The following is a 23814-nucleotide window of genomic DNA, read 5'->3' on the forward strand; positions in this document are numbered from 1 at the left end:
GACCACAGGTATCCTGTTTCCTAAAGGTAAGCCAGGGTAGAAATTCACCTGTCACATAGGCATGTAATGTAAAGAAACCCATGGCCTATTCACTTCCTCCGTCCTGTAATATTTTGAAGATAATCCCATATATAGTATTATTTCATCTGATAATGTGTATCTCTAAAACATAACGACTCTCTTAAAAAATCTAACTACAATCCCATTATCACACCTGAAAAATAATTTGCAGGGAAAATCTTTGCAGTAAAAGCCAGGTCAAGAAAGAAAGAAATGTGTCTTTAGTATAATAAAGCTGAGGTCATTATTTCACAGGGAGTAAGATCAAAGTTGTATTAATTTGAGGAAGGTCCTGTCTTTGCATAGACGAGCTGGAGGTCATTTCTCTAGTAAATCAGACTGGTAGTCCTTGAAGAAAAGCTAATGTTTGTGGTGGTGGGTTATGCTTGTCTTCAAGGTACTTTAGGAGAGAAGCTGGCCTTGGCATTGCTGTTGGAGTGGCACTGAGCTAGCATGGAAGTGGCCAATTCCTGCCCCATGTTTGTGAAACTAAAGCACCACATCGTCTTCCCACTTAGCAGAAGCAGGAGTTGATGACAATCACATTCTTATCCAGCTGAAATCTGATGGGGTAGAGTTCGTAAGATTCAGGAAGTAATGAACCAAGAACTCTCTTATTCCATAAACTGTGGGTCACTTGGCTGGGAGAGCTTGGAGGAAACAGGGAGGGAACAGCATAACTGTGTAAGGGAACAGTTACTGTAGGAGGAAGCAACCGCCACCCTGAAAGGCCTTGAGGCTTGGTCGTCTTCTCCTGTGTGGGAAAAGGGAGCCAGCTGACCTAATCAAGGCAAGTTGTCAACTGTTTGGGGCAGTTACTTGAAACTTGCTAGCCAAAATAACTCCTTAATTGTCCTTTAAAATTTACTTTGTATTTAGTGTGGTGAAGATGGGGGAGGCAGAACATGGACTGTGGGGAGGGCATGTGAATGTCTGTGCAGAGAGGAGCACCCAACAGCCAACCAGTGCCCAGCCACAGACGCCACAAGGCACAGTCTCCATTCTCCTTGGAAGAAAGCCCCCCCCTACTCTTAGGAAGAAGGGAGCCTGACACAGAGCTTGTGTTCGCCCGTATCACACACACTTAGAATTCTGTTCTTGGGGACTCAGGCAGATCTCTGGGGAGCCGATGGGGGACTGTGAAGTTAGGTTCACTTCTGGATTTCATTATAATAAAGCAGCCCCCTATCCCCAATTTTAGGCATCAACATAGAACATCTAACTTCAAATTTTTCCAAGTGATAATATAAAACAAACGACTTTCAATTAAATAATATTTGTGAAGCAAAAAGTACCTGTATCAGTTTAGAAATTTATGTTGTGAAGGTGAAGGACTCGCGCCCAGAAGACAGGTCTGTGCCTTTCTCCAAAGATGATTTTGAGGGCTTCAATATTTAAAGGGGAAAAGCAGGCTGGAGGGGAAAGATGGAAGGTATGTTCACATTACTGAAGCCACATGTTGCGATAAAGGGAGCAGGTAGGGCAACAATTATGTATTTGTCTGGCGCTCAGTAAATCGGCACTTTACACAAGATAAGGTGAACGTAGAGTGGAGACACTTCACCTTTAATCTGTAGCTATCTGCTTAGGAACAAAAGGAAAGGCAGTTGCTTGCATGACTCAGCTTTCAGCTTAATTTTTTTCCTTTTGGCAGAGTGAATTTTCGTTTCACAATACCAAAAAAAAAAAAAAAAAAAAAAAAAAAAGGCGGGGGGAGGCTCAGAATAAGGAACAATCCTTTGGCTTGAGTATTTCATTTTATGAAAAACTAAATTGTTATTTCTTTTTTCCACAAGAACGACTAACAGAGCTGCAGACCAGTGTTTGGGGTCATCTGAGTGGAAATTGTCAGCCGACTTTGGCTCATACGTTCCTTTTCTCGTTAGGGAGAGAGCGACGGGGCAAATCTGCGTGCTGGTGGTGGCGGTGCCTAGCAGCCCCGCCCAGGGCTGGACCCGAGCTCCATCCCGTGTTGGCTGCGCGCCCCCCAAAACCCCGGCTGTCAGCGACTGCGTGCACCTGCACGCCGACGAGACCGGCGCGCGGACAGCGACTCCGGTGAGGGTACTATCTCTCTACCCTCGGGGCGCGGGTGGCAGAGGCTTCCTGTTTTGAGGATGGCGCCACACAAAGCAAGCATCCTTAGCCTGAAGGACCCCGACGCCGGAGGTGGAAGTGCGCGGCCTTGCCCGCCGCGCTTCCCCTCCTCGGAGTGCTTTTTGTGGACCCTTGGAAAGGGGCTCTTGCTACATAGGAGCAAAGAACAGGCATCGCCCGGTCCTTAAAGCGGCGGCACCCTCCACGCCCCGCAGTCGCGTCTGCTTGGTCCACAGCCTCCCCTCCCAGGCCCGCGCAGAGGCCCAGCAAGCACCAATCTGGAGGCAACAGGCACACAGGGTGCCTTTGCGGCCACGCACACTGCATCGCAGTAAAAAAGGCGCCCGTTCTCAAGGCGCATGCGCGCAGGCCACCAACTCCAAAGCCAGGCCTCCAGCCCAGGTTTGCTAGAGGGAAAGGTAGCGGGGAGGTGGGGAAAAGGAGAACGGGAGGGCCCTGTCCGCTAAGGTAGCCTCCCATTGGCTCCTCTTGCTCCGCTCTCGGTCGCGATTGGCTACGGGCCGGGAGCACGGGCCGAGCACGCTCCCACGCGCAGAGCGGCATTCGGCAGGCGGACGGCGGCGCAGCCAATGGGAGCGGCCCGCGGGGCGGGGCTTGTGCGCTGGGGCTACCCCGGAGCGGGTGAGTTGGTAAACAGATCCGGAGCGCGTGGTGGGCGTCAGCGCGGTGGCGAGCGCGCCGAGACGGGAGCAGAGGCGGCTAGAAGGTGACTGCGGATCCCAGCTTCCTGCAGCCGGGTAAGGCTGCCACCCGGCGGCCCGCCGCGTGCCCGGGTGCCGTCTGGCTGCGGCCAGAGCTGGGGTCAACACCCACCTGAGCCCTTCTTGCATTCTCTTCACGTGACAGCGCAGCTTCCCCGCGAGTTTCGCTGGCCGCGAGCTTCAGGTCGGGACGCAGTGGGGGCGCCTCAGGTGCAGGGTGTGTCCTCTGCAGCCGTCTCACGTCCCTGGGTCCACCTCAGCCCCTCGGTCCTGCTTCGGGGAGGAGACGAGGGCCACGTGCAGAGCCTTGGGTCCCTGGAACACGCCCGCTGCTTGCCCGACCGCCTTCCCGCTGCCGAATGCCCGTTGCCCGTGCCTTTTGGTCGCCAATACAGCTTTCCTGCTTTGCTTTTCTAATAATGTTGTTCTTCACTCCCAGATCCCCTTGCACTGTGTGTCTGGGGCTCTAGGCTCGTTGCCCCTGGCTGCAGGTTTAGGTGAGAGCTTTGACTTCATTGGCTGGAGCCAGCTGTTGGGCTTCACAGGGGGGAATTTTGTGTGAACTTGGGACAGGGGATCCTTTTTGATCCTTTCTTCCTTTCGCTTTTCTTTGGCCTTTCCTCTTCTCCAAACACTGGGGGGTCTTGTGAGTGGTTTGGGCTTACTCCCCTAAACTCGAGCCTTTCCGAGGCTCATTCTCACCCATTACACAGAGGTAACAGCCCCTCTGCCAAACCCTCTTTGGGCGATGGGGAGTGCTGCAGGGGCAGGTTTGGGTGTTGAGACTCCCCATTTGGGTGAGAGATGTCAGCTTCCTGAAGGGTGAGAGGCTTGTGTGCAGTCTTCCAGCCTGAGTCGGGCCTGCAGCCTGTTGAAAAACTTGTGCACATTCACTTGGGCCTTGGATCTACGTGACAGGACTGAGTAGCTGGTCATGCCAGGCCTACCTGATTGCCAAAGGATTTGAACTCTCATTGATGCCAGCCTGCCAGTTGTCACGCTGTGGATGGGTGGGTCGTCCTGGCAGGAGGGCTCTTGGGAGACTCTTCTTTTGGAGGAAGGCCTTTCTCCTGAGGAGAGACAAAAGGGGAGCTACAGGAGCAGCATCTTTAAGACTCAGGCGGCTGGGTGCGGTGGCTCACGCCTGTAATCCCAGCACTTTGGGAGGCCGAGGCGGGTGGATCACCTTAGGTCAGGAGTTCGAGACCAGCCTGGCCAAAATGGTGAAACCCCGTCTCTACTAAAAAAAAAAAAATACAAAAATTAGCCGGATGTGGTGGCGGGCGCCTATAATCCCAGCTACTCAGGAGGCTGAGGTGGGAGAATTGCTTGAACCTGGGAGGCAGAGGTTGCAGTGAGCCAAGATGGCGCCAGTGCACTCCCCCCGGGCAACAGAGCGAGACTCAATCTAAAAAAAAAAAAAAAAAAAGACTCAGGCAGTGTGGCTTAGAGTGTTTTGTTCAGCCTTGCAAATGGTGTGGACTATGCAGAATCGTAATGATTTGGGGCTAATGTTGAGCAACTTAAAGGAAAAGTGAACCAGGCAGAATGGGCACCTCCCTCAGAGCCAGTGTGTTACCTAAGACAAAGTTTTTCAACCTGTGGACTAATGACATTTTGGACCCATAATTCTTTGTGGTGGGGGACCTGGCCTATGCACTGTAGGATGTGTAGCAGTATCTCTGGCTTCTGTCTACTAGACCAGCACCGCTCCCCACCCCTTCTAGCCGTTGCGACCATCAAAAATGTTTCCAGACATTGCCACATGTCCCCTGGAGGGCAAAATCTCCCTTGGTTGAGAACCATTGAGATAAGACTCTAAAAAGAGTTGTCCTATGCTGCCAGGGGTCCCTCTGGGACCTGCCCTTGAGTAGGTGAGAGGTTTAGGCAAAGGGTAGTGTTGTGCCTCCTGCCCTAACCCAGTGGTAAAAGCCATGTAGATTGGGCTACCTGTGCACCAAGGAGGGCAGAGGCAAAACCTGCAAGCAGAAATTTAGGAGGTAGACACCCATGGGCATGTACTGTGCCTGCTAAATGTGTGGCAGTGACTGGCTGGGTTGGGGGTGCTGGAGAATTAGAAGACTGGTAGCTTCTCGGGGATACTGCAAGACTAGGGGATTTGCACATGAATAACTATGGGCCAGTTTTAAAATAGGAAACATGCTTAAGCTGAGTGCTGGCACAAAGGCTAACTCAGCTATCCACAAGCGGTTCTTCAAGGAGATGCCTTATTCATCCTCACTTTTTGCTCAGACAGCTCCGTGTCCTGTGGGAGGGGCCAGGCCTGCATCTGCAGGGAGTGAGTGGCTGAGTGCATTTCAAACATACGTATGTGTATTTTTACACAGCAGAGTGGACATGGGTATAATTTGTGGAGTTCTTTTGTAGTTGTTTGAAGCATCAGTGTCAAGGTCAGTGAGCCTTTTCTTTTTCTTTTCTCCTTTGATCAGCCTGCTCACCAAAGAGACATATTCATGTGTGTGTGGAGAAAGATGCTTTACTTCTGAGTCTAAATTTTGCCTTCATTGTAATCAGAATTTACCCCCAAATTTCTAAGTCCCAAACCGATAGGCATGCAGAAAAGCTGAAAAACAGGGATTTCTTGCATAGGGCAAGGAAAACCATCCTAAGCCTATTCAATGAGTTTCTCTTTCTTGCTGTTAATTGATCCTGTGGGGATGTATTAGGATTTTCCCATAACACTCCTTGGTCAGTTAGGGGATCTTTTGGGTGCCCTTTGTTCCCTGTAGAAAAGGATCAGGAAGGAAGGTCACTTCTCCTTTCTCAAAGAGAATTTTAAAGAAGGCTATTATTGGGAAGCTCAAAACTTGGCAGGATAATTTTCCAGTAAGAACCATGGACACTGAGTCATTATCTTTGTCCTTTGAAACAAGAGCTGTGTGCAAAATTAGACAGGAATATTTAGACAGAGAGTTGTCTTGATTTGACAGTGGCATCTGAAGATACTTCTGTCATTCCTGTTAAGCAACAGCCAGGAACTCGGGAGAGCCAGTGGAAAGGAGAGCTGGTGGGAGTGAGGGAGTTCCAGGGTCCTGCTCTTTCTGGAGTTGCACATATGGAGGGGTGGGAGCCCCACAGGGGTGGTTTGTGAGAAGTGAGGATGGCCTGAGTCCCCAAGGGGAGATAGAACCGAAGGCATGGATTCAAAGAAATTGATGCAGGTGGAATTTCTAGACTGACTAACTAGCTGGATATATGGCTGAGATTTCTAACTGGGGGGAGGAGCTGGATGATGGAGAAAGAGCTGGTTTGGGAGAAGGTGGTCATCTTAGTTTTAGATGTGACGGGAGCCTATGGGACTTTTTTCCATCCTGTTTGATATAATTTGCATACGGTAAATTCATCCTTCTTAGTGTGCAGTTCTGCGCGGTTTGACAAACGCACATGGTCACATAACCCCTACCACAATCAAGCTATAGAACAATTTCATCACCCTCCGAAATTTCCCTGCACCCCTTTTCCAGTTGCCTGTGGGTCTCTGAAGCGGTGATGTGGTATGTGTATGTGTAACTTGGTTTGTTCTGGAAGTGGGTTCGGTGGTTGAGAGGTCCTGCCTGGCCTGAGGGTGGGGAGGCATCAGTGCAGAGCCTGTGGAGGGGCTCTGGCAGCCCAGGAGCCAGTGCAGTTGGCAGGGAGGCAGGGGTGTAGAGGACCAGCCTGGGAACTCCCAGGCCTCGGAGTAGGTGGAGGAAGAGGAGCTGGGGGAGGAAGCTGAGGAGGTGAGGCCAGAGAGGAGGGAGGAGGGAGGGCTTCCGGGAAGAGTGTGGGGCCAGCAGGAAACACTGTAGGGCAGGGGGTGGCTGAGGAGACCCACTGGCTTGAGCCCTCAGGTGTCACAGAGGGGCAGCTTGGGGTTGGGGCCAGACAGTGTGTGCCAAGGGAGCAGGGAAGATGGCAAGTGCACTCTGTCCTTGGGAGATGGTGGCCGTGTCCAGAGGGTGGAGGAGAAGCAGAGCCTATGGGAGGTTTATTTAAATGTTTGGTGCAGGAGAGCAGAGAGTGGGCTTGTGGGCTTGAGGAGAGGGCTTTTATGAAAGGAGATCGAAGGCAAAAGAAAAAAATAGGTCAAGGGCAAGGTCTTGTTTCCAGAAGGAGGAAGGATGGTCAGTGTGGGAGGAGATGGGACAGAGGCAGGGGAAGGGTCTGAGAGGTGTGGCCAAGAATGTGCGGGCACTCCTATCTGGTTGCCCCCATTTCTGGAGTAACAAAGGTCTGCTAGAGAGGGGTCGAGGCCTTCTGTTTAATGTGAGAGGGCCAGGGGTGGGGACTTGAAGAGTCATAGGTGCCTCAGCATCCTTTGAGGAGTTGGTTGTACCCTGTGAGAGAGAGAGAGAGAGAGAGAGTGTGTGTGTGTGTGTGTGTGTGTGTGTGGGTGTGTGTAGAAGGGAGGCAGGAAGGTAGGTGTTTCCGGGTCATATGGAAAAGCCCAGTCCCTTATCTCTCCCTACCTCTGCACCATCCACTGGAGTTTTCCATTTTCCAGAGGTGTGTTTCCTGAGAGAGAGAGAGGTTGTAGCGCTCCTCTCTGCCTTTGTGAAGACAGCAGGGTTGGTCTGCCTCTCACCTCTCACTATTTCGTAGAATCTCTAGAAGGATCAGTGTCTGCGTTGTTTTGAGCATTACTCTTTCTAGACCCCGTTACATCCCAGCTTTCAGAACAGCCCTGTGTGTGCTCTCCTTGCTGACCTTCTGCACTGCAGGGATGCATGGCCCTTTCCTAATCTCTGGGAACTAGGCCTCCTCCAGGTCAGTCACCTCACTTACACATGAGGAAATGAGAAAATGCAGGCCCCAAGAGGAGAAGCGGTGTGCCTGAGGTCACCCGCGCTTGGTGGCCTTGCTGTTGGTCCTCCCCGTCGGCCCTCATCACAATATATGCGGTGTCGTCTGGGAACTGGAGGACTTGGTGGCAAGTCCCTGCTGTCCGCGGGGCTGGATGGGGGGTCCTGGGGACAGTCCACATGAAAAGAAATGTTAAAGTTCAAGCTCAGAGCCTGGGCCCCAGCCCAGTGTTTGTTCTGTGCTTGGCACATTTTTTGTTTGGCACTGATACTGGCTCAGAGGAGGGTAAAAGTAAGAGTTGATTGCCTGGTAAGCTGAAGGCGGTTACTGTTTGACAGGTGCTTGAGCAAACATCTCTAATCTTCCTGAGATTGAAAAAATGCTTGTGGCTCTTGCTCCCTAAGGTGTTTACAGCCAGCATGTGGTCAAGGGTTGGATACTGTGCCGCCGCCAGGCCTGTTGTAGCTCCTGTTTACACCTGCTTGGTGCTCATGGTTCGTGGACCAGGGCTGATTGGCCTGCTGAGGAACAGCTGCCTGCTGGCTTCAGCCCCTCCTCTTTTCCCTCAGTCTTAGACAGGGACGGGGGTGAAGCAGAGGAAGCAGTAGCGGTGACTGCGTCCCCTGCTCCCTCCCTGGGTCTGTGTGCCCACCATGAGCGGGATTATGAAGCTGGCTTGGAAACTCATCTGGCTTTTGCTCCTGTAAGAATCACTTTTTGAACAGGGGGGTGCTGCTGCCATTTCTGTGGCTGTGCATGTTGGGAGGTTCAGGTTCCCCTGGTGCTCAGCCTCCTCGGTGGTCTCTTCAGTCCTGGGCTTTCGATGAGGGAGCTCAGGAAGCCACAGAGCCTGGGGGCCTGGGCCCTGCCTCACTGACTCATAATGGTAATATACTCATGGTGTGTATGAGGACAGTGCCAGACCCCGTGGGGGATACAGAACTGGGAAAGAGAGGGCCCCTTCCTCCAGAGCTTACGTTGCAGTAAGGGAAATGGGACAGATACACACAGAGTCATACAGGGCATGGCGAGGTGACCTTCTTAGGCCATTAAGAGATGAGAGAGTTTAGAGGAAAGGAGATGACTTGCCTATGGTGGGGTTTACCAGTCCAGCAGGGTGGCTAAGATTCCAGCAGGGTGGCCAAGATTCCAGCAGGGTGGCCAAGATTCCAGCAGGGGAAATGATATTCCATGGGGAGGAGGGAGCAGGATGTGGAAGTTGGAAAACCTGTGTGGGTGTTGGGCGGGGCCAGGGGTCCATTCTGGCTGAAGCATTGGGGCACGGAGGCAGCTGGCGAGAGGTATCGCTGCCGAGGTGTCTGGGGCTCCGCAGTGAAGGGCCTTGCTGGCCAGGCCAGACCAGGGAGAGTGGAGATCAGCAAGGAGATGGCCACCTCTCCTGGGCCTGTGGTCCCCTCGCTCCCTGCTGAGCCTCTTCTCATTTCTCATTGCGTGTGTGGTTGTTGTCTGTCTAGGGTTGCCCCTTGTCTGGGTTAACTGGGTGATTTTAAAAGCTATCGAGGTTTTGCATACACATGTAGTGCCTGAGGGTTGCATGTGACCTCAGGGCAGAACATGTTTATTTAACCTCCATAACAGTGATGTGTGCGTGTCCACACCTGGCCTGTGTGTGGCATTTGGAAGTGTTGCTAATAAAGGTTGGTGCTGGTGTTGAGTGTGGCAAGACTGAGGGCCACATGCCCGATGGCTCCTCCTAGCTCTTGCACACCCAGAGGCAGTCTTCAGTGTGGGGCATCTGCCTCTTTCCACTATCTATGTTTAAGATCAAACTGGCTCTGGAACCAAGCTTTGTCTCTAGTGGGTGGGATCACTGGTGCTGAGAATTGTGATACCCTCAGTCCTGGCAGCTGACAGACTTTCCAGAGCAGGGAGTTTGGCCAGATGGCCTTTGAGAGCCTTTGAGAGCCCAGCTGGCCCCAGGATTTTTATGACTCAATTTTCTGTAACCAGGAAGACACATTTCAGGATGTAAACCTTGCTTATGTCTCATATTGAGTGACTATTGATTTAACAAAAAAGGAGTTATTGATTTGGGGCAGTGTTCTTCTCTGCTGTCTCTCAGCTTCCTAGTCAGTAAGAAGTAAGGACTGGAGCCTGAGTCAGACAGGTGTGGAAGGGTCCAGCATCCCACAGCTTTGGTCCTTAGGAGATTGCTCAGCCTTGATGAGCTTTAATTATCCCATCAGTGAGTGGGAATAATACCTCACCAGGTCTTTGTAAGAATTAGAGGTAATATAAAGTGACAGGCAGACAGAGGGGAATAATAAATGGTAGCTGTTCTTGTTATTATTCCTATTTCATTGAGATATTAAACCTGAAGTAAAAGTGTTTCGAAAGATTAAGAATATAAAACCCAGGCCAGGCACGGTGACTCACACCTATAATCCCAGCACTTTGGGAGGCCGAGGCGGGCAGATCACTTGAGGTCAGGGGTTCGAGACCAGCCTGAGCAACATGGTGAAACCCTGTCTCTACTAAAAATACAAACAAATTAGCCAGGTGTGGTGGTACCCACCTGCAGTCCCAGCTACTCAGGAGAATCACCTGTGCCTAGGGAGGTTGAGGCTGCAGTGAGCTGTGATCATGCCACTGAACTCCAACCTGGGCAACAGAGTAAGACCCTGTCTCAAAAAAAAAAAAAAATATATCTATCTGCCTGGCATGTAGTATGGGCCCAATATAGAGAAAGTCGACAGGACTCCGTCATTAAGAACAGGAATGTGCTGAGCTCTCTGTGGGGTAGTCTACCACCTAGCTTGGTGCCTGGCACTTGGTTGGCATTCAGTAGTATTTGTGGAGTGACCAAAGTTAATTTGGAAGAATGGTCTGGAAATTATTCTAGAATACAGCCCCTCTCCCCAACCCAAGGATCTGCTTTAATTTCCTGTGGCTGTTGTGATAAATTACCACAAACTTTGTGGCTCAAAGCATCATAAATGTATGATCTTAGAGTTCTGGAGGTTAGAAGTCTGAAATTGGTCTCACTAGGCTAGAATCAAGGTATTAGCTGGGCTGGTTCATTTCTGGAGGCTCAAGGGCAGGATCCGACCCCTTGCCTTTTCCAGCCTAGAGGCTGCCTGCATTCCTTGGCTTGTGGCCCCTTCCTCACAATGGCATCACTCCAGCCTCACTTCTATCTCCCATCACCTCATTCTGACTCTGCCCTGCCTGCCTCCCTATTATATGGGCCCTTGTGTTTACATTGGGCCCACCTGGATAATCCCCCATCTCAGGATCCCTGACTTCATCACATCTGCAAAGTCCCATTTGCAGGTAACATTCACAGGTTCTGGGGATTGTGGTATGGGTATCTTTGGGACACCATTATTCAGCCTACCACAGCCACCCACAGTATTTTGGCCAGATTTAAAGACAACCCTGTAAGTGTCTGAAAGAAACGTTGAAAGAAACCCTTCAACCTCAACTTTAGGATCCTTAATTACCTTCCTGGGTGGCAGTGGTTCATGAATTCAGTCAACACTTGTAATTTGTGTGGGTGGATCAATCTGTGTGTGTGGGTGGAGTGGGAAGAGTAAGAGTTGTCTGAGACAAGAGCCTCTCACAAGGAGCTTATAGTTTGAAGAGAAGAGAGGTCCATGTGCAAGAAGAAGAGTAACTTACAACATAGGAATCTGACCAGCGAGTTAGATCAGCTGTCAGGAGGAAGTAAATATGGAAGAGCTGAGAATCAAGGGCCTGAATAGGAATACGTTCTTGAATTTGTATGGTGCTTTAACACATTTCAAAGTATGTCCACCCACTCCTCCATTTATATTGGACAATATAATAACTTATACCATCATTTCCAGGAGAGGAAACAGGTCGGAGATGGTTCAAGAACGTGCCTGGAGCAGCCCAGCTGGTCAGGGCAGAGCCGATTCCCAGCCCCAAGGCCCCAAGGCCCTCACCTTTGGCTAATGGGTGGGTTTTCAGATGTACAGAGATGAAGAGGTGAGTGGGCCTGCCTGAGAGAGTAGGACCTGCAGAGTGGAGTGTGCTCACATGGCTCGCGCGTACCTGGAGGCTGGAAAGGAGGCCGGGGGCCTGATTTCGAGGCCTGGGACTTCAGGCGCAGGAGTTTGGGTTTTATATATATATCTACATACATATCTACAGGTAGAGGAGCCATTTGAGCAGGCGTTGGCATGATGAACGTGGATTTTATTCTAGGAAGAGGAAGCTGGCAGGAGAGTGTTCCGTGGCTCGGAGCTGGGGAGCTTGTGGGAGTTAGAGGGGTTTTTCTTCCCAACTGCCTCTCCCTGAATGTACCTGGGCAAAAGCCTCCCATGCTGTTTTCTCCTTTAAGATGAAGTGGTAAGGAATACCAGTGGACGTTTGTGTCCCTGGTTTCCAAGCAGTCTGCTTGGATGCCTCATACCACAGCACTAAATAAACCACACTGGTCCTCCCCCAGCCCAGCCTTCCTCCCAACTCAGGTGTGAGACTGTGCCCGGCAGGAACAACTGCGGTTGTCCAGACTGATCCCATTCACCCTAACCTCTGGTCTCACCGAGTCTGAACTTCATTCCAGAATGTCTGTGTGCTTCCAATACTACTACTACTAATAATGGCATTAGCTAATGGTTTTTAAGCACCTACTGTATGTCCTGAACGTTGTTACATGGATTTATCCAGTCCTTTCAAGAACAGATGAGGAAACTGAGGCACAAAGATAAGCTCACATGACTTGATTTAGGTCACACTAGCAAGTCAGTGGCAGAGTCATGATGTGAACCCAGGTCACCTAACCTCAGAGCATCTTAACCATGTCACCAGTATCACTTCCTGAGCCAAATATTTTAAATTTAAATGTTTTAAGCAGTAAACTTCAGTAGGTTTTTAGTCAGAAAACTAAATTGCCATCAGGACCCTGCGCTTGGCTGGTTGGCCTTTAAAAGCCTTGTGTGTCGTCAGCTATATCAACTCACAGAGTGGGAGAGGCTGCTCGGGACCCTCTGTTGCCTGCCTGTGGTTGGAGCTCTGAGCCCATGCAGGTTCGTTCACAGTGTTGGGTCCTTCCCTGGACTATCATCAGAGGCTGGAACTTTGCCTTCTGCTGCTTTTATATCACCCCCAACCCTGCCCAGCTCCCAACCCAGTGCTCACCACAGGGCAACTCACCCAGGGAAACCAAAGAATATCTTAATCTTCCAATGGATGGAGAATGGAGGTTTGTAGCCTGGGACATCAAAAACATACTGTTTTGCTCTTTTTCTCCTTTTACCTGTTAAACAGGTTGCCTAGCTCCTGAGCCATGATGGATCCAGGTCCCAGCTTTACTTCTTAAAAGCTGTATGACTTTGGGCAAATTACTTAACCACTGTGTGCCTTAGCACCCTCATCTGCAAAATGGGCATAATTTTCCTTTTGAAAATGATTGAGTTAATACATCTCTGTGCTAAGTACAACACTGAGCCCAGAGCCTGGCATATACTAAACCCAGCAAAAGCAGCTGTAGTTATCATTGGCATGGTGGGCTGGTTCTGCTGCTCACAAAATAAAAACATCTGTGGAACTGGTTTCATTCATGGGGGAGAATGTCAGTGCCTAGTTGCCTGCTTTTTTTTTTTTTTTTTTTTTAAGAAAAATTTAGCAGTATGGGATTCGGTGCCTGCTTTCAACAAGCTCTTGTTTATGTTATTAGCACAAGAATGTATAATTTTTAAACAGTTCAAAGAAAAACCCCAGTAGTCTGGAAGCAACTTTCAAGGGAACTTGAAGTCCTTAGCCTAGAAGGCAAGTTGAGCCCTGGAAACTCCCTTCCTTACAAGGCATGACCCACATCCAGAGGCTGTGGGTACAGACCTGTGTGAGGGCCATGGCGAGCTCAGACCTCTCTGCCAGGGCAGACAGGCCAGCGTGTGTGGCTCACCAGGAGGCCACCAACGCCCTGCAGTCAGAAGGGACTCTGTGTGGGGCATGGGGTAGAGGCAGCAGCGTGCGTCCCTGTCTGCCTCTGTGTCTCCTCTGACCACCCCCTGACCCCACACCCACGTCAATGCTTGCCTTGCAAGGGGGTACTTGTAAAGGAGGCTGAGAAAGTGGAGGGATGAAGGAATGATTAGATGGTGGATGATTTTCTATCAGCCCAAGCCCAAGCCTTGGACCAACAATGTGGAGGGGGAATGCGAGTGTCTGCAGTTAGGCTGTGAGCCTCCTGAAACAGCAGGAGGAGGGAGGAGAGCTGTACAGGAAGTTGGCATTGGACACCCCCTCCCAGCCCCCCAGGCCTGTCCCTTCATGAGCAGCACTTAGGGGCCACCCTGGCCTGGATAATACAGTAACAGGTGGCTTGCCTTTCTCTGGTTTCACCTAGGGGCTGTGGGTATTGGGCAGCTCTGTCTGGTGAGGTGAGCCCATTTCTCAGAGTCAGGAGCAGAGCTATAACGGGGGGTCCTTACCCCAACACGAGCCTTATTGGGGTGTTCTCATTCAACTCTGGTGACCTTCCAAATTTCCTGGGACAGCTGTGGTTTTTACTCTTGCCCTAGAATATGAGTCGACAAATAGTAAATATTTTGGGCTCTATGGGTCATAGATCTTTCTTGCAACTGCTGAACTCTGCTGTTGTAGCCAAAGAAGAAAAAAAAAAAAAAGCAGCTAGGGACAATACATATGTAAACGAATGAGCTATACGTGATCTATAAATGGGTGAGCAGGCTGTGTTCCAATAAAACTTTATTGATAAAAAAGCAGGCAGTAGGACTGGATTTGGCTTGAGGACCATGGTTTGCTAACCCCTGCCCTAGAAGGACACTAATTATGTGTCTTAATTTTTGTTGCAAAAAATGTGGTCACTGCACTTACTACCCAGTTCTAAACTAGGATCCTGTTTTTTTGAGGGTCAGGGGTAAGCACCCTTTCATTATTTCTGTCTTTTAACCCAGAGGCCAACGTTAGGGAAGGCAGGCAGACCCGCTGCTTCTCCCAAGTGATTTTTTTTCCCACTGTCCCGAGAAGGGCAGTTGAGCCTCTGTCTCCAAAGTGGAGGTGCCACATTCCATCCGCCTGGTGGCCTGTTAGGAGCAGTTGTCTTCTGATGAAGGACAGTGGCTAAACAAGGAGAGGCGATGTTTATGCCATTCCAATCTGCTGCCTAACCCTCGCCCATTCTGCTCTGGACAAGCACTTAGGGGATGGGGAATACATTTGTGTGCTTGCTTACTTTTTAAAATTTTAACAAAAGATGTTTAAGATTATTTTTATTTTATTTATCTTTTATTTTATTTTTTTGAGACAGGTCTTCTTGCTCTGTTACCCAGGCTGGAGTGCAGTCATGTCAACATAGCTCACTGCAGCCTCAAATCCCTGGGCTCAAGCGATCCTCCCATCTCAGCCTTCTGAGTAGCTGGGACTACAGGTGCACCACCACGCCTGGCTAATTTTTTTGTTTGGAGAGATGGGGATGTCCCTGCGTTTCCCGGGTTGGTCTTAAACTCCTGGCTTCAAGCAATCTTCCCACCTTGGCCTTCCAAAGTGCTGGGATTACAGGCGTGTGCCTCTTCACCCAACCCGATATTATTTTTATAACATTTATTTTCTATTGTAAAAGTAGTTCATGTTCTTCGTAGAATATTTTAGAAAATATAGATACAGGTACAAAGGCTGTAGAAAGATTTGTCTTCCCACCACTCTGTGAAAAGCAGTGTTCCTGTTTTTGCTTCCTGTCACCTCCCTCCCTTTCTTCTCTCCTTTCCTGCTCCAGAAGGAAAGATGATAGTTTTGTGACCTGCTTCTTATTTCCTGGGAATATATTATACACTTTATTTGTCAATAAACACCTTTCACAGTGTTATTTTATTTTATTTTGTTTATTTTTTGAGATGGAGTCTGGCTCTGTCTCCCAGGCTGGAGTGCAGTGGCATGATCTTGGCTCACTACAACCTCCGCCTCCCGGGTTCAAGCCATCCTCCTGCTTCAGCCTCCCGAGTAGCTGGGATTACAGGCGCATGCCACCACGCTTGGATAACTTTTGTATTTTTAGTAGAGATGGGGTTTCACCATGTTGGTTAGGCTGGTCTCGAACTCCTGACTTTGTGATCCACCCGCCTTGGCCTCCCAAAGTGCTGGGATTACAGGCATGAGCCACTGTGCCCGGCCCACTGTGTCATTTTCAATGACTGTGTGGCATGCCCTCCTATGAATATTCCACCGTTTAGCTAACTAATCTTAGGCAAGGTTGTGTTTACATTTGTGTAGTGAATGTTCACATCCGTTTTTAGGGAGATGTAATTTGACAGGTTTTGCCAGGCAGGGCCCGAGGAGAAGGGGAGAGGGGACTTCCTGGAAGATGTGCTCTTTGGGGTCAGCTCTGAGAGCCCAGCCCTGGGGTAGACTCTTGAGCTTCTGGGCTCCCGCTGTGAAGGCCTCACTCAGCAGGCCTGCGCTGGGGCTCACTGACAGGGGAAGGACGGAGGCTTTTTTCCCTCTTTCTCATCTCCTGGGTTCTTCATGTGTTCAGTTGTCTTTGAAAACTGGTAGCAGGTGAGGATATTTCAGGACCTACTGACAGAGACCCTGCAGCTGGACCTCGCGAGATAGAAGCCGGGAGTTGCCCGAGATGTTTGAGTGATGCTCCCTGGTGTGTGATCGTAAAGACTGAGGTGAAGGTTACATCTAAAGAGACTCATGGAGTTTGGTTCAGAAGTTTGAAGTCTTTGCCCCAACACATACATTCTTGTGAGTCCTTGGAGGAAACAGTCAATTGTTTTCTTTTTCTAAGAGTAAAAAAGGAAAAATTTCAAGGATGTAAAGGAATGTTTCAGTGCCCACACAGGCTAGAAATCGAGAATGTTCATGCCCAAAGTGAAAAGACAGTTCCTGGCTGGGAGGGGAGCAGAAGGCCACTGCCAGCCCCTCAGGGTGTCCTGAATATCATTAAACAGTCCTTGCCAAAGCATCCTTGAAGTGACAGTCTTGAGAGCCTTTGGAGGTCTGCTCTGTGGGTCACAGTCTCTAAGCTCATTCACTTTTGATTTCCTTTTTCCGTTTCTTGAAGAATAATGGAAAAAGAAGGGGCAGGTGGAAGACCCCCGCCTAAGGGCAAAGCCAGACTCTTGGGAAGAGGGTTGCAGGGGAGACTCTTAGGAAAGGGTCTCCGTGGAGGCGCCCTGCCCGGTCATAGGCATGGGCTACCTCTGCTCCCCTTCCCTCTCTTCCTCCAGAACTGGGGTTCTCAAAGTAAGTTCCTGGGACCCACAGTGTCAGCAGCACCTGGGAACTTGTTAGAGATGCAGGTTCCCGGGCCCCACCCAGACCTGCTGAGATGGAACCCTTAGGGGTGTGGCCCAGCACTCTGGACTCGTCTTAAGGTGATTGAGCCGTTCGCAGCAGCTTGAGGATCAGTGCCTCAGACCAGCCTCCTGAGAGGCCCTTGATTCTGTATGTGGAGTAAAAGTTGTCAGCAGGTGTGAGGCAGCCAGAGAATAGCAGAGGCTTTCTCAAACTTCGGAGGGACCAGCTGAGTTCATTTCCTTTGACAAATATTGATGACCTGTCTGCTCAGTCCTGAGCATGGTGCTCGGTGCTGGACAGAGGAAGACAGATGTGGTCCTTGTCCTATGGCTAATGGTCCTTGTAGTCCTTGTCCTGTGGCTGACATCCGACTGGGGAGAGAGTTAGGCAGATTCAGGAAGTGGTCACTGCTGTGCTGGAGGGGATGGGCACAGGGTGCTGGGAGGCACGTTAGGGAAGCCTTCCCAGGAGAGGTGATGTTGGTGCTGAGATCCGGGAGGAGGAGAGGAGGTGTGCCTCCTGTGCACAGGCCTGCAGGAGGAAGCCTCTCTGGTTCCAGGAATGGGTTGGCCTGGCTGGAACCTAAAGGCAGTGGAGGGAAGGGCAGAGCCATGGTGAACGGTTGCTGCATCACCCACTGGGAATATCAGATGCTCGAGGGCAGGGGAGGAGGCTTGAAAGAAGTGTGTGGTGGCCGCATTCCTCAGGGTGGGAGCCCTGGGAGGATGAGGTGTGGATGGTAAGGTCAGTTTGGGACGTACTTCCTATAGGAGGTACCTATAGGTGGTTGGGGTGCTAGGCTTGCAGCAGATAGCTGCCCTGGGGAAGGCTTCTCAGCGTGGACTCTCCCTGACTCCCACTCTCCCTGGCTCCCACTCTCCCTGGCTGCCACTCTCCCTGGCTGCCACTCTCCCTGGCTGCCACTCTCTCTGGTTCACACTCTCCCTAGCTCCCACTCTCCCTGGCTGCCATTCTCCCTGGTTCACACTCTCCCTGGCTCTCACTTTCCCTGGTTGTCACTCTTCCTGGCTCCCACTCTCCCTGGTTCACACTCTCCCTGGCTCCCACTCTCCCTGGCTCCCACTCTCCCTGGCTCCCACTCTCCCTGGCTCCCACTCTCCCTGGCTCCCACTCTCCCTGGCTTTCACTCTTCCTGACTCTCACTCTCCCTGGCTCCCACTCTCCGTGGTTCACACTCTCCCTGGCTCCCTGCCCCTCCCTGGTTCACACACTCCCTGGTTCACACTCTCCTGGTTCACACTCTCCTTGGCTCCTGTTCTTCCTGGCTTCCGCTCTCCCTGGCTCCTGCTCTCCTTGGCTCCCGCCCTCCCTGGCTCCTGCTCTCCCTGGTTCACACTCTCCCTAAACTCTCCTGGTTCACACTCTCCCTGATTCACAATCTTCCTGCCCCCGCCCCGCCCTGGTTCACACTTTGCCCAGAAGAACGGCTTTTTGTGCCACTTGCTTCTAGCTTCTTCTACCAGTCATGTCTAGGCTTTGGTGGCAGATATGACTGCAAGAGACTAGAGGACGGTGAGTCCTTGGCTTTTAGAGAGAACAGACACCATGCTTTGCTGGGGAGGAGCTGGTTTACAATACTGTGCTCTGTATTTATGGAGGAGATTGAACAGTGGCTTGGTAATGCAGATGACATCCCTGGCCTGCTGTCATAGAGGAGATGAGTGACAGACAGTGAGTTCTGGCTGTGAAGGGGGGACTTGGAGTGTATAAGGGATCCTCAGAGTAAAATTCCTTCCTCCCGGTGGGTCCTGAGTAGACAGTGTGTGATACTCTCATCTGCTGTCTGTCAGGATTGACTGTTGAATTCATTTTTAAAAAGGACACAACTCATTTTCCTATTGATATATCTTCTTATATCTGGCCGGTTAGACAGCCCGTGGGGGTGTCTTTTGGTTTTGGAGACCAGGTTTGAAGGTCTCCATGACCCAGATAATTTCCAGCTCGTGTGCAGGTCAGGATCCCTGAGTCGGAGCCTTGTCTCCAGCATGAGTGAGACGGTGTCCCTGAAAGGTCAGAGAGTGAAAGTCTGGCCAGAAAACGCCCTCCTGTGGCGGGAACACAGCCTCGTGCAGCTTTCTCAAGCCCTGTCTGTGGGGTTGGGAAGCTGCATTTATCATGGTTCTTTTTCTCTCTGGACACTTCAATAAAGACATTTATTTACTTCAGTCGTGATCCCCACTCCATCATGCTCAACTAGTCACCGAACCAGCATCAACTCCATTAATAGTCCTAATAATAAAGCCCCGCAGCTGTCAATATTTGATCCTCCTGTTTCAGGATACTCCTCAGTGGCCATCGCCGTAGGATAGCCAAAAATAACCATCATGCCACCCAAATAAATCAAAAAGACTATCAACCCCACAAAAGCCCCTTAGAGCAGGTTAGCACCTTAGGACCAGAAAAGGGGTCTGATGAGGCACCCAGAGCCCTTCCGTACTGAGCTACTGTGGAGGGGTGGAAGAGGTTGAGCCACATGCTGGGCAGCGGCAGCTGGTGGGTGTGGGCCTGGAGCCCCATGTCCCGGCTCCAGGTCGTCTCTTCCACTCTGCCTCCGATCCTGTTGTCTCAGCATCAGTTGGCCCCTAGCTGTCTCCCTGGTGTCTGTGCCCATTATAGAGGTACGGGCGTGCCATGCTGCCATGAGCCCTGGGCCAGGGCAGGTTCATCCAGGGCCTGCAGGAACTAGCCCAGAGCCCTGGGAGAGGTCAGTGAACTTGTGTTGAAGGAACCTCCGGATGACTTTATTTTGGTTTCATGCCTGGCTAGTGGACACTCCCAAACATGAGCACCTGTCTCCCACCCCCACTGCTTTATCATTTGTGGTCACTCTTTTGGCTGTCCCCTCCTCAGAGGAGAGCAGGCAGGCACACGGAGGCCTTCAGGAGGCCGCTGTACCAAGGAGGCACAGATCCCAAACACTCCATTTCAGTTACTCACAGGTGAGACCCCAAAAATGTGCTCATGGAGCAGCAGAAAGAAGTAGGGTGGGTGGGAGACTGGTGTTCCTAGAGAGGGCCTGGTACTTGTAGATGAAGTCACGGTGCTGATAGGATTTTTAACCTGTGTATTACATGTGTTTGAGGCTTTTATTTCTTTAAAATCATGATGAAAATACCTCCTGGTGTAGCTGTGTGCCTGGTTCTTGGTACACCCCTGGAAGGGATTTGCAGCGAAATTGTGGGATCATTGAATTATGAGGCACTTTGGGATTGTGGTGCATTAGAAGTAGGGTTTTAAGACCTAATTTTTGAAAACAGAAGGTGAGAAAAGTTCTGGACAGATGTTTCCTTCTGGTAGTTATTCCCCTTCCCTCCTTTCTACTTCTATGAGAGCAGAGACTCCCTTGCAGAAAAATACCTGGTGTTAAGCTGGCATGGTGGTGCAGGCCTGTAATTCCAGCTGCTTGAGAGCCTGAGGTGGGAGGATCACTTGAGCCTTGGAATTTGAGGCTATAGGGTGCCATGATTATGCCTGTGAACAGCCATGGCACTCCAGCCCGGGCAACATAGTGAGACCCCTCTCTTAAAAAAAAAAAAAAAAAAAAGTACCTGATGTTGATGAGGTGTGAAGGGTTCACTTTGTATGGTAAGGGGAGGTATGGGTGTGGCCCCTGAACAGTAGGTCAGCGATATTTGTCAAAGGGGGGTGGGTACAGGCTGTGGTTTTGAAATGGGTCTACATGTTATTCTGCTCACAAATGACAGACTGTGTTTATTAGCAGCATCCGTTTATTAGCAGTCTGTGTTTATTGATTTGAGAAGAACAGCTTTTGCCTCCCAGTATGCAGGGCCATATATCCATGGGGTATTTCCCCTTATCAGGCCCTCCTTCCAGCAGAGTGGGCGCTCACCATCTCTGCTTCCTGGCTCTGGCGCCACTGTCTAGGGTGGGGCTTGGCACCAGTTGGGAGTTCACTGGGTATGTAGGATGCAACTGTTTAGGCAGGAAGAAAGGCACAACTAAGTACTGTTCAGTGTCTGCTTTTTTAGATGGCTTATTTATTTGCCACTTTGAAAGTAGGACATGTGAACTAAGAAAGCTACCCACAGTGCTCCTTGATGCTTCCTTTTTGATTCTGCATCATGTGGTGGTGCTTGGTGGTGGTGATGGCACTTGGTGGTGTTGGTGCTTGGTGGTGGTGGTACTTGGTGGTAGTGGTAGTGCTTGGTGGTGGTGGTACTTGGTGGTAGTGGTGGTACTTGGTGGTGGTGGTGATACTTGGTGGTGGTACTTGGTGGTGGTGGTGATACTTGATGGTGGTGGTGGTGGTACTTGGTGGTGGTGGTGATACTTGGTGGTGGTACTTGGTGGTGGTGGTGATACTTGGTGGTGGTGGTGGTACTTGGTGGTGGTGATACTTGGTGGTGGTACTTGGTGGTGGTGGTGATACTTGGTGGTGGTGGTGGTACTTGGTGGTGGTGGTACTTGGTGGTGGTGGCGGTGGTGGTGGTGGTACTTGGTGGTGGTGGCGGTGGTGGTGGTGGTACTTGGTGGTGGTGGTGGCGGCGGTGGTGGTGGCGGCAGTGGTGGTGATGGTGGTGGTGGCGGTGGTGGTGGTGGCGGTGGTGGTGATGGTGGTGGTGGTGGTGGTGGTGGTGATGGTGGTGGTGGTGGTGGTGATGTGATGGTGGTGGTGGTGGTGGTGGTGGTAGTGGTGCTTGGTGGTGGTGGTTGTTCATTTCTTTTGAATGGTGGTGAGGATCTTCCAAATTGATTGCACTGTGGGTCTGGACGTCTGGACTGCAGTTTGAAAACATCGGTTTGGTGAATAGTTGAAGCTGAGGGTGGGCCGACCCTGAGGGGTCAGGGAGGGGCTCTGGTTGTCCCTTGGTCTGTGGATATCTGTCGCAGGCCTCACTGGGCAGAGCAATGGTGGCTGGGCAGGGACAGGCAGCCTCAGCCCTTGAGGGTTCGGGTTGGAGCGCCAATGCCGTGAGTGGTCCTGTGGACCTTGCAGGGAAGTTCTTTGGGAGTTGGATGCTCCTGTCCCAACAGGCAGTTTTGGTCCAGAGGGAAGAACTGTAGACTAGGAGTCTGTGCGCCTGACTCGAGTCCTGGTTCTGCTGCGAATCATGAATCACGCCACCTGTCTGTGCCTCAGGTTTTCCGTAGGGTGCTTGTGAGGCCCAGGTGAGGAAATGTGTGGGAAGCAGCAAGCACACCGCACCACTGACTCAACGGCTTTCTGCTCCATTCCCCTGGAGTGTGCAGAGTCATGTGGAGTCTCCCTTGAGCCCTGGGCCCTTTCTTATCTCTTAGCAGAAGGGGAGATCAGTGGAAAAACCAGCCCTCTGTACGTTCTGCTCAGAGTTTGGTGTGGAGTTGGTAGTGTGGGTTTGGCCTGCAGAGGCCTGGGGCCTCCCCTGACTTGGCCTCCTCTCTTCCAGCCCCGAAGGATGGCTGCCATATTGGGAGACACCATCATGGTGGCCAAAGGCCTTGTCAAGCTGACCCAGGCGGCCGTAGAAACCCATCTGCAGCACTTGGGCATCGGAGGGGAGCTGATCATGGCGGCCAGGGCCCTGCAGTCCACGGCTGTGGAGCAGATGGGCATGTTCTTGGGGAAGGTGCAGGTAAGGGGGCCCGGCAGTGGGGGGGTGCTGGCAGGAAGAGGGCAGGACCTGGAGCTCTGGGGGAGACCAAGGGCTGTGACCATGGCAACTGGTCTGTGGTGGCCAGGGCCTCAGGGCCCACTAGCTAATGTATCCCACGGTCCTTCCAGGGTGGGACAGGGCACCTGTGTGAGGTGGTGGCAACTATAACAGAATTCCATAGACTGGTGGCTTAAACAATGCATGCTTATTTCTCAAAGTTCTAAAGGATTGAAAGTCCAATATTAAGGTGCCAGAAGATTCAGTGTCTGGTGAGGGCCTGTTTCCTAATCCATAGATGGCCATCTTCTCACTGTGTCCTCATGGGGCAGGAGGAGGGCAAGGCTGCTCTCTAGGGCCTCTGTTATGAGGGCACCAATCCCATTGAGGAGGGCTTCATTCTCATGACTTTATTACTTCCCAAAGGCCCCACCTCCCAATACTATCACACTAGGGCTAGGTTTCAGTGTATGCACTTTGGAGACACACAGTGCAGTTTTTTACTGGGGCCCATTTGTCCATCAGCCTGGCTCAGGCTTCAAAGGCCCTTCCCACTGAGCCTGCTGAGCCTCCGCCAAGGCCTGGCCTCATTTTTCTCCTTCAGTTTGCTGAGAGTCTCTAGGCTCCTGATTGGGGGCTCTCCTTTCCTGGGTGGCAGCTGGCACAGCCCTTCCAAGAGCAGCTTCATCTCCAGCCTCTCTCTCATCCCTGTGCCATCTGGGGGAGGAGATGACCTTTTGTGCCGAGGTCCAGGAAGCCTTGACGTCTTACCTCCAAGGGGTGGTTTTCAGTGAAATCGTGTGCTGGAGAGGTGACTATAAACAGGGCTGGCTACAGCAGAGCACTGCCCACCATGGCGTCACCTTGCACAGTTGCCAGCAGCTTCCCTGACAGTCAAGGAGTCAGGGTGGGGGGTGTTTGTGTGCCTGTTGTGCGCGTGCACCTGTGTGTGTGTGCTTAGGCATGTGTGCATCGGAGGTTGTGTCGCAGCCTCTCTCCTTCCACGTCTGTTCTGTGGATGGCTGATTTCTGGACAAAGGTCACCGCCCTCCTGCAGGCTGTGAGGCTGTCGCAGCCCCCAGGCATCTCAATCTCAGGTTTAGGACCCGCAGGCCCTTCCCTGCCACTCTGGGAGGATCCCACGGTGATACAGGGGCTCTGTCACCGAGCATGCCTGCCTTTAATGTTCAGAAGTCTTCACACCTGCGCTCTCCTCCGAGCCTCACCACTGTCCTGGGTTGGGGGCCAGCCTGGACCATCACACC

General features: G+C 51.3%; 1 protein-coding gene across 4 annotated transcripts in view; it reads left to right on the forward strand.

Annotated features, from left to right (window-relative positions):
* Window positions 1-23814, forward strand: part of COQ8A (coenzyme Q8A) — a 69481-nt gene that overhangs the window by 22216 nt on the left and 23451 nt on the right. The window contains exons 1-2 of one of the 4 annotated variants that reach the window (XM_032137150.2): window positions 1962-2118; window positions 22346-22531. In XM_032137150.2, coding sequence (XP_031993041.1) covers window positions 22355-22531 — 177 coding nt within the window. In that variant the 5' untranslated portion in view covers window positions 1962-2118; window positions 22346-22354. Of the gene's footprint in view, window positions 1-1961; window positions 2119-2796; window positions 2916-2984; window positions 3064-22345; window positions 22532-23814 lie in introns of those variants that run through there. The other 3 variants (XM_032137149.2, XM_032137151.2, XM_058430790.1) reach the window with 3 other exon arrangements.

This window comes from Hylobates moloch, unplaced genomic scaffold (genome assembly GCF_009828535.3).
Source record: "Hylobates moloch isolate HMO894 unplaced genomic scaffold, HMol_V3 SCAFFOLD_18, whole genome shotgun sequence".
Classification (NCBI taxonomy): domain Eukaryota; kingdom Metazoa; phylum Chordata; class Mammalia; order Primates; family Hylobatidae; genus Hylobates; species Hylobates moloch.